This window comes from Micromys minutus (assembly GCF_963924665.1).
Source record: "Micromys minutus genome assembly, chromosome: 20".
In the NCBI taxonomy this organism is placed as follows: Eukaryota; Metazoa; Chordata; class Mammalia; order Rodentia; family Muridae; genus Micromys; species Micromys minutus.
In genome coordinates this window covers 29,014,976-29,025,291 of record NC_137955.1, presented here as the reverse complement: position 1 = coordinate 29,025,291, position 10,316 = coordinate 29,014,976, and the positions used below count along the sequence as shown (strand labels likewise).

Below are 10,316 nucleotides of genomic sequence, written 5' to 3'. Positions count from 1 at the left end.
GAATATGAGTCAGTGCTCTTAACCGCTGAGCCATCTCTCCAGCACACACCCCCACCTCAGTAAAAGTCTTTTATTTTTTTAAAAAGTATGACAAGCTACAATGTATGTCTAAATGATCATACAGACCCTCCTCCCTCAACTTTTTCAAGACCCATGCCCCCCCACCTTTCTAACATCATATTCTCTTTTGTTTTCCTCTTCTATGAACCACCTGTGCTCAATTAGAGTTGCCCCTAGCATAGGTGTAGAGCATCCCCTGGGGCATGGCCACCTACAAGAGGCCACATCCCTGAAGAAAACGGACCCTTTCCTCCCCTAGCAGACCCCAACTGCCAATAGTTCTCAGCTTGAGGTAGGTTCTCACAAGCCTCTCCCCCATCCAACCTGGACTATTGCTTACCTTGATCTCATGTAAACACCACACAGCTATAGTTTACAAGCACCACAGCCCTGTCTTTTACAGAAGACTATTTTACGACAATTCTCCCTAACCTTTGGCTCTTATAACCTTTCTGCTCTCTCTTTTGTGATATTCCTTGAGCCTTGGGAGAAAAGGGATGATATAGAGATTCTATGTGGGGCCAAGCATCCTATAGTGGTTTTCTCTTTGACTAGTGAGTGAGCTTCTCTATTAATTGAGTGCTGATTATTGTCTTTGACTAGTGCTGAGCTTCTCTGTCTGGTGAGGGCTGGCAGTGGGGGAGATGTTGGGGGGAATAGAACACCGATAAATTTGTTTGCATAAAAATCTAGATTTTTGGGAAACAGAGGATCTAAGTTTAAAAGGCGGAGTTTTAGGTTTGAAAAAAAATGCAACAATTCATTTTGTTAGACGATGTTAAGAAGTGGTTAATGCCTCTTCCAGTCTCTTTGGCCTCGCCGGTAGAAGCAAGATGACGAAAGGAACGTCATCCTTTGGAAAGCGTTGCAATAAGACGCACATGCTGTGCCGCCGCTGTGGCTTTAAGGTCTACCACCTTCAGAAGTCGACCTGTGGCAAATGTGGCTACCCTGCCAAGCGCAAGAGAAAGTATAACTGGAGTGCCAAGGCTAAGAGACGAAACACTACCAGGACTAGTCGCATGAGGCACCTAAAGATTGTCTACCGCAGATTCAGACATGGATTCCGTGAAGGAACAACACCTAAACCCAAGAGGGCAGCTGTTGCAGCCTCCAGTTCATCTTGAGGATTTCAATCAGTCATAAAATAAATGTTCTGGTTTCAAAAAAAAAAAAAAAAAAAAAAAAAGAAGAAGAAGAAGAAGTGGTTAATGTGAGGGAACTTGATGGTGAACCTGGCTAGGGCAAATCTGTGCTAAGGGTGGGCAGCCGTGGGGTAGGGGGTGAAGACGGTGTTGCAGAATGGGAGCCGTAATGCCCTCTTCTTCTCTCCAGTCATAAGCAGTTAATCAGCCATCCGGAGACGTGAGGATTACGTTTGAAAATGGCCTAGCAAGTTAACAGTTTTGTCTGCGGCATATATGTAATTAGGTATTATGTGGTCTCTGTGTGGCTGTGAGGATAAAGAGAAAGGTGGGCGTTGCTTTGGGAGAGAAGTAAGATGTAATGAGCAAATACTCGTCTCGGGAGTGGTTGTCTGTGTCTGGTGGTGTTAATCGCTTCTACACAGGGACTTTCTTCCAGGGATTTTGCAGATCGGCTCCTTCTATTTTAGAAATCTTGGTTTTCTTAGTCTTATCTCACAGTAGGTGCTACTTCCTTTATGTAAATGTCAGCCAGGTCCCTTGACTTCTCATCATCAATGAAATCTTATACTATAGGAGGAACAAGAGTGACTTCCAAAAGAGGACGTTTCCCTTACATACATCATGCATGTGCACGCAGGTGTGCATGCATACACACACATATGCACACACGCACACACACACACACACAAAACCCTACAAATCCTGTTTTTGAAGAAATCATATTTCTGAAGAGAAGTATAAAGACCTACAAAATGGAGGGAGCAATGTGGGCACAGACAGGTTGAGACTATGAGACGTCTCCTCCCTTCCATTCCAACACAGACGATGAGCCATGAGAACAAAGAGTGTCCAGGCTGAGCACCATAACGCACACTGACAATCCTAACACTGCACAGGCCAGGTGGATGGATTAGGAGTCCAGGGTCAGCAGGAGTCTGGGGAGGCAGGAGCTGTCCCAGAGGCTGTAGAGGGATGCTGCTTACCTGCTTGCTCGCCATAGCTTGCTCAGCCTGCTTTCTTAATAGAATGCAGGTCCACCAGCCTAGAGATGCAATCATAACTAAGAAAATGCCCTACAGCTGGACCTTTTGGAGGCAGTTTCTCAGGTGAGTTTTCCTCCTTTCAGCCAACTCTAGCTTGTGTCAAGTTGACATAAGGCCATCCAGCACTATAGTTAATAAAATAATAGATTTTCATAACCTAGAGTGTGGGATCTAAACACAATATAAATGAGTCTGTTATTTTGGATGAGGTCAGTGATACTGGGCAACTTGGAAAAGCAAAGAACCTCAGGCCAATGTCTAGAACTTTCTAGTATACTTTGCCTGCCTGCCTGCCTGCCTGACTGTCTGTCTGTCTGTCATAACGGCAAGTAGGAAACTAGCTAATGGTGAGCAGCTGTGATTGGGACACCAGCAAACGCAATGAGAGCCACTATAGTCCACACATATGAAATTAGAAAAATCTGGGAAAGAACCATACATTTTGGGCAAATCGTTTTATGACGTAATTTATGAGGGGGCAGGCCTGACCACAGGTAAAGAGTTCTCTTTTTAATTGATGATATGAAAAACAGTGACATCAACCTGTAACTGTAAACAATTATTATGGGGGTGGGGGGCTAAAAGCTCATATGAATCTGCTCTTGCCTAGAAAGCAAGAACTGAGAACTGTTGGCTCTCCCAGTGATCGAGCCTACCTCCTTCCCCGTTCCTTTGAGCAACTGGTCTAAGATTAAGAGTTCTCAGTTGAGCTCTAAGTGAGGGTGGTGCTGAACACCTATAACCCCAGCACTCAGGTAGCTGAGGTAGAAGTTTGAGGCCAACCTCAGCTTCATAGCAAGACCAAGGCCAGCTTGTGCAGTACCGTGAGACCCTGTCTCACAAATCCAAGGGCCGGGGATGTTGCTCAGTAGGGAAGTGCTGGCCTAGGATACACAAGACTTGGGATTTGGTTGCCCAATACCTGCCCTCAGAAAGCTCGCAAGAGCTTTGGGTAATGCACAACACTTTTAATATGCTAAGGGACTCAAGGCATGTGGCACTTTTATCTGTCTTAGAGTCTTTCATCTGTATTGGGCCAGCATGCCCTGACACATTTAAGCTGGGTGAATTCCAGATAGTACTACCTACACTCTTAAGTAGTGACTGTTTTGAACAAACCAAGTTGTATTACAAATGAGTATCCATATGTGGTACAGACAAAATACAGCCATTGGTTCTAACAGTTAAATTCATACTTCTAAGCCAACAAACTTTAAAATAGTTTTCTTGGATCAATCTTCATCAGTACATTAAAAAAAAAAAAAACCTTAAGATTTTTTTTCCCCTTTAGCTATTTCTAGAAAGAAGAGATTCATTTGGATGTATAAGTTATGGCCTGATAAGAAATTACTATTTATACTAAAGAGAAACATGCTATAGACCTTCAGTTAGTAAACTGTTGAAAGGTTCTATCAGAAAATTCCACCACCTTTCTTTTGACCTCTCTGTACAACCCCAGAAGTAAAGAAAATAAAAAATAAAAAATTTACATGTCATATTAGTTGCTGAGGCATTACTATCTGTATATTGGTTATTGAGACATTACTGTATGTCTCTTCAAACCTCAGTGTTAGCAGCCACACGTGGCTGGCAGTCACTTAACAGTGTGATACTGTTAAGGTGCATCTAAATATAAGCACTGAGCTCTGACAAAATAAAATACTGGAAGAACTGAAAACATGTAATTTTCTAGCTTGGGCAAGGACAGACACATTAATAGCTGATTTAAAACGTAAGAAGCACTCTTGCTTGCCCTGAGGGTTCAACTCTCTGCTAGGTCGGGTGAAATGGAACAGAAGTGTGTGCCCTCATTTTGGACCCTGGGTTAGCCAGCTCGGACCTCATTAATAGATGAACAAGGAGAGATATTTAAAACTCTAGGAATGAGGCTTTCTGACCTGTCGCCCTTGAGAGTTGCCCTTTATAGAAAAATGCCCCAAAATATGTTTGTCCAAGGACCAGCCAGGCATCCAACGAGTCTCCGTGCAAGGGATGGATGGATTTAGCGCTGTGCGAAGCTGGAGTTGTACCACACTCAGTGCTTTCCAAACTCTCTCACATACGATCTTGGTATGTATCCCAGGATAGCTTTACCCTCTTTTTATAGACAGAGAGCCCACGGGAGGAGGTTTAGCGATTTTACCCGTTGTCACATCCTCACCATGGAGCCGAGAGCAGACTGCTTTCCCTCAGCCCTCTACTTGTGCCTTGTTTTACAAAAGCAAAGATTGCAAGAGCAGTCCAAATAGGGGAGCACCTGTGGGTGTAGGAGGGTCTCGCTTGTGCTCACGGCCCTCTTGTGCAGGGTGTACTGAAGTTTGTGACAGTGTCTGGGACATGCTGTGTACCCTATAGATATTTGGGCAGAGACTCTGAATGGCCACACACACACACACACACACAGAGAGAGAGAGAGAGAGAGAGAGAGAGAGAGAGAGACAGAGACAGAGACAGAGACAGACAGAGAGACAGAGAGAGACAGACACAGACACAGAGAGAGACAGAGAGAGAAGCAGCAGTGAGCTGGCCTAACAGCTGAACTCCCCACAGTTGCAGGCCTTAGATGTTTAAGGAGCCATGGAGAACCTTTTTTCATCTCAAGCCATCTCCCTGGCTGGGAGGGAAGGAGAGTTGTTTTTCTAATTAGCCAGATGAAAGTTGTTTTGATTGGTCTGCTCAGTCTATGAGTACAGGCGGCCCTGTGGGAACAGAAGGCCGGCCAGGAAGTTTTCATTCACTTGAAATTTGACTTTGTTTAGTCAGTCCCAAGGGTCCTGCTGTGAGGGCAAGGGCCTCCGGAAGTTATATGATGATAGCAGACTGCCTCTGTGTTAAGGTTAGGCCTGGGAGTCAGCCCTCCCCAGCTGCCTTGGAGAAGACTCTGAAGGCTTCTCTACTGGGCTGTACTAACACTACTCACCAAAGGATGTTGGTCTCATAGGGGGAAAAAAGAGCTCACCTTCTGTGGAGAATTCTCCACCCCACACAAGGGGCATGTCTTTGCCTTGTTACTCTACACTTCCACCTACTTGCCGGACTGCTACCCAAGGATCTCAATCAAACAAAGTTGAGGTATTCATTGGGCTCCATGCAGGCAGCCTTACCCTCTGTGCGTGGAAAGATGTTCTGGAAGAAAGGATGACACGGGGTAATTCCCAAGAAGCAAAGAGGGCTTTGACCGTCTTACTCCACTTTCAAGCACAGCTTTTATGAAGCAACGAAGACTCTGTAAATCCGCAGGTTATGGAGGCATGGCTATTTGTGTCTTCAAACTGCAAAGATTCTTGGGGGATTTCTGGTGCTGGTGAGGACTGATTTCATCAGTCCAGCAAGAGAGCGTGCCCCTCTGCCCCCAACCCCCACTGGAATTCCTCAGGGGATTCCTCGGGGTGTGAGTTGCATTGCTGAGAAGACTGAGAAAACAAACAGGCGAGGAGAAAAAGGAGAAAGCGTGCTCCCCCCTCCCCCACCTCTTCAATTCCGGGTCAGTAGAATTCCTTCGGGGAGCTTTGAGTGTTTAATTAATAGGAGAAGCGTACATGGGCTAGAGGAAAGTGCACTGTGTAGAGTTCTGTTGCTCAAGCAGGAGGCCATGAGCTCAGACCGCCAGCACCTGTGTAAGAGCCCGGAGAAATGGCATGTACCTGGAACCCCAGCCAGGGATGGGGGTAGCTGAGGCAGTAAGACAAAGGTGCATCTTAAGCATCACTGACCTCTGCTTCAGCGAAAAAATTCCGCCTCAAACAATAATGAGGAGAGCAATAGAGGGAAACACTACACTTTGACTTCTGACCTCCAGACGTTCACACCCACGTATATGCACATACACACGAACACACACATATACTACACACACAGAGAAAGAATAGAAAAACAAACCATTCTCTTGGCTGATGCTCTTAGAGCCTATAGGGTCCATTCTGGAAAGAGTTGAGGAAAATCAGTGTGACTTTGTAAACACTGTCAGCCATCTGTCTACAGAAATAACGAAACCTAATGCACTGTGAAGGTCAGTCTCCCTTCCTGGTGATGTGGCCAGACCAAACTGAGTAACAGGACATCCTTGCGGGTCCCTAGTAAGCTCAGGCAGCTTACTAAACTTTAGTTCTGGGTCTGTTACTCTTCTACCAAAGGATGTTTATTTATTTATTTATTCATTCATTCATTCATTCATTCATTCATTCATTCATTTATTTAGACCAAGAAAGTGTGTGTGTGGTGTTGGCGAGACTGGATGAAACTTATTCCTTGTTTTTGGTGGGAAATGGAAAGGAAAACTGTTGTGAGCTGTGATGGTGTGCAGATCACAGGAGTGGGAGTGACCGGCAAGGAAGCCACACTTGCCCTTGTGAGTTTCTCAGGAAGAATTCTCAACCTCAAATTTTGGTGAGGACCCTGGGCGGTGACAGAGCTCACCGCTGTCAGGTGCCGTGGGAAACTATCCGTAGTCCTGTCACTCCGCTGTCAGGATGGCAGCACTGCACCAAGTCTACTTAGAACAGGCAGCTTTCGGAGTTCGGAAGGTCTTTGTTTTTAGGGTGCCTCCGAGAAGTTGCTCATAGCTAGCAGAATTCCTGAGAATGAGAACGGGAGAGGGTGAGAGAAAAAGATACTTTTCAGCACAAACATTGTGGCTTTAGTTTACTGGGCCTCCTGACCTACCTGGTATCCTGTCTCTCAAGGGCCGCTCACCTTTCCCAGCCTCTTAGCTCAATGGCTGACTGTGCTTCCCCTTTTTGTGTCCTCCCCGCCTTCCTCTCTGCTCCCTAGCTTACCCCACCACCACAAGGACCCAGCCCTTGCCCTGCCAGCCCCTCCCCTGTGCTCTCTGGATGCCCCACTTCTCTGATGCCTCTCCGGGTCTCCACAACTGTCAACTGTCTTTCTCCATATGGAGATGAATACTTCAGACTTGTGTCTTTCGGTTTATTGTACTGACAAAGCGCTGTTGCCAGGTGGAAGGCACAGCATCATGACCAACACCATACAATGGGAGCTTTAGACTATGGCCTCAAAACCCTGAGGTCAGGATGCTCCACCTCCTAGTAAGTCGTGGAAGTATATGGCCCTTGTATATTCCTTCCCAGTTCCCACCCTACTCTGCCAGGCCCTTGGGAAGCTGCTAGAGTCGATAGGGTGTATCAGTGTGGTGACAAATGGCTGAACCCTCCATTTCTCCATTTGGTAGAAAGAAGTGGCTAATCACACCTGGCCACAGAAATAGCGAAATCCAGTTTACCGTAGACGTCAGCCTTCCTGCCCGATGGTGTGGCCAAATTGAGAAACAAAGCTACAGGGCTGGCCTTGGCTCAGGAAGTCCACTAAACTTTAGTTCTGGGGCTGATACTTGTCTATCTTTCTACCAAAGGATTTTCCTTCTGAGACCAAGAAAAGTGTGTGTGTGTGGGGGATGTTTGTGTGTGAGTATGTATGTATTCGAGTATGTGTGTATTTGTGTGTGTGTGTCTGAGTGTCTGTATGTGTGTATATGAGTGTTTTTGTCTGTATATGTGTATGAGTGTGTGTGTGTATGAGTGTTTGTGAGTATTTGTATTTGTGATTGTATGTGTGTGTATGAGTGTGTGTGTGAGTGTGAATGAGTGTGTATGTATGTATGTGTGCATGTCTGTATATGTGTGTGAGTGTGTGTATATGGGTGTTTGTATGAGTGAGTGAGTGTTTGAGAGTGAGTATATGTGTATATATGTGCATATAGCTCTTTGTGTGTGTGTGTGTGTATATGAGTGTTTATGGGTATTTGTATGTGAGTGTATAGGTGTTTGTGTGGGGGGTGTTTGTGTGTGACTGAGTGAGTGTGAATGTGTGCATGTATATGAACCTTATTCCTTGCTCTTGGAGAACTGTGAGGAAGACTTTCCAGAGCTGTTCATGGGCATGGGGCTGATCAGTCCTTATGACTCTCAGGAAGAATTCTCAGAGGACCCTTAATTCCATAGAAAGAAGGGAATGGTTGTTCCCTGAGGATTGCAGATAAAATGGATGAGGAAGCCGGAGCCAGTGCTCTGGAAAGTGAAGGCAATGAGAGAGTCAAGACAAAGAGGACCTTCCACAAGAACGGAAAAGATGAGTCCTCCAAAAGGCAGATTCTCATCCAGTGCGGCAAATGCCTGATGACAAGCTGGCAAGACGCTGGGGCAGGAGGATTGCCATGATTTGAGATCAGTTTGGGCCCCTGAGTACAATGCCAAGGCCACATAGCAAGATTCAGTCTCAAGGAGGGATGAAGGGGAGACATGGGAGAGAAGGGAGAAAGGGAGACGTTTACATGAAGATCTGTATCCCCAGAGCTGCTCAGCAAATGCTGCCAAAACCAGCCCTATGGAGGCAGACAGGATGCAGAGCAAGGAGCTGCTGTGTGCTGTGTTCTCAGCAGAGGCCCTAGCCAACCCGGGAAAGCCGGGTTAATTCCAATACTTCTCTGAATTGGAGCAAAGGTTCTGGATCCTTACTCTGCCCCAGGAAGCTGGTATGCCCTCGGGCCAGGCAGCTCTTTTTAGCTGAGACAATTCCCCGAGTGCCAATCGCTGAGTGCTACCCTCGAAAGCCCATTTTTAGCCAGCAGTGCAACCTGGTGTGCAGTGGATGTCAGATCGTGAGCTAGCACAGCCGGGACGCTCAAACGAAGGAACGTTCCTGGCAGGGCTGTGCGGAATTAGCAGAGCACTACAGGGACTGCTGGCACCCGGCCAGGACAAAGGTCTGTGTGTCCTGGCGTAGCCTCTGTGGCAGTGGTGATATGGCTGACTGGATAGGGGTGCTCCAGAGTTTTAGCCTCCTTGGGGTCAGCTTGTCGGGTAACTGGCAGGGAAAAGAGCAAATTGACCACAAAGAAGTTTAGTCCTTACAATAAGCCAATAAGGGGCTACTCCCTTCTGCCCAGCTCCCTGGTGTGGCCTTGGCCCCAGGATACCAGCTCTCCAATGATCAGAATCACAGCTTCACAGCATCATAGAAGATGACCTGCTGTCCAGTCACTGAGGGTCCTTTGGGGTTTAGGTGAACTCGAATGCACCCCAGTACAACCCAGCTACCCTGTCCATGGGTGTAAATGTAGAGAAAATTGTTATTCCCTGTTCTGTCCCCTTTCGCACCAAAGGTGTGTCAGGGCTAGACCGGTAACTTGTCATGATACATGTTAGCCATCATCCCCACTGATCTCTTCTGGTTAGTTTTTTGGCAAGTTAACACAAACCAGAGTTATCTCAGAAGAAGGAACCACACCTGAGAAAACGTCTCAATAAGACTGGCCCGTGGGAAAACCAATGGAAGTATTTCCTTACATAAAAATTGATGTCAGGGGTCCCAGACTATGAGCTGGGATGTATAATAAAGTAAGCTGAGCAAGGCGTGAAGCATAAGCCCCGCTCTTCCATGGCCTCTGGGCCAGTTCCTGTCCCCAGGTTCCTGCCCTGACTTCCCAGAATGTGAACTATAAGCTGTAAAATAAAACAAAATAAACATTTTCCTTCCCAAAGTACTTTTGGCTATGGTGTTTTATCACAGGAACAGACACTCTAAGATACCTAAATTTCAAGTGTGTGTGTGTGTGTGTGTGTGTGTGTGCTTGTGCGCGCGCACACACACACAAGCACTCCAGAGAACAACATAAACAAAGCAGATACCAGCTGCTGAACCTAAGGCCAAGGACCCTCTGTTCAGTTGCCCAAGAATACCTTTGGTTGGATCAATTTTAAAAAAGCATGAGTAGTTCAGTGGAGATGCCCTCATTGTCACTGCCATATTTGTGGGAGCACCTTGGCAAAGATGGCTGGCTCCTGTGGTGTGGTGAGTACCGCTTCCTGAGTATCACCCAGACCCTCAGGAGATACAACCTCATCACTGGCACCTTCCACTGATTGGGCAAGCTGAAGAAACAGGTCTTCTCCAGCGTCATCCTCTGTTGACCCAACAATGGCAGCACCATTTCTGAAGCTTGCATCTTCAGATGCCTGGGGTCCAGACAGGCAGAGAACCTACATCCATAGTGCATCCAGAGGAAGTCACATCCACAGTACAAATGAGTTCTGACAGCAAAGAGACCCAG

General features: G+C 46.5%; 1 protein-coding gene across 1 annotated transcript; it reads left to right on the top strand.

Annotated features, from left to right (window-relative positions):
• Positions 1–893: 893 nt before the first annotated feature.
• Positions 894–1,187, top strand: LOC308433703 (large ribosomal subunit protein eL37-like; the record flags this gene model as incomplete). Its single annotated transcript, XM_080933770.1, has 1 exon — positions 894–1,187. The coding sequence occupies one exon, from the start codon at positions 894–896 to the stop codon at positions 1,185–1,187; it is 294 nt and encodes a 97-aa protein (XP_080789896.1).
• Positions 1,188–10,316: the final 9,129 nt, after the last annotated feature.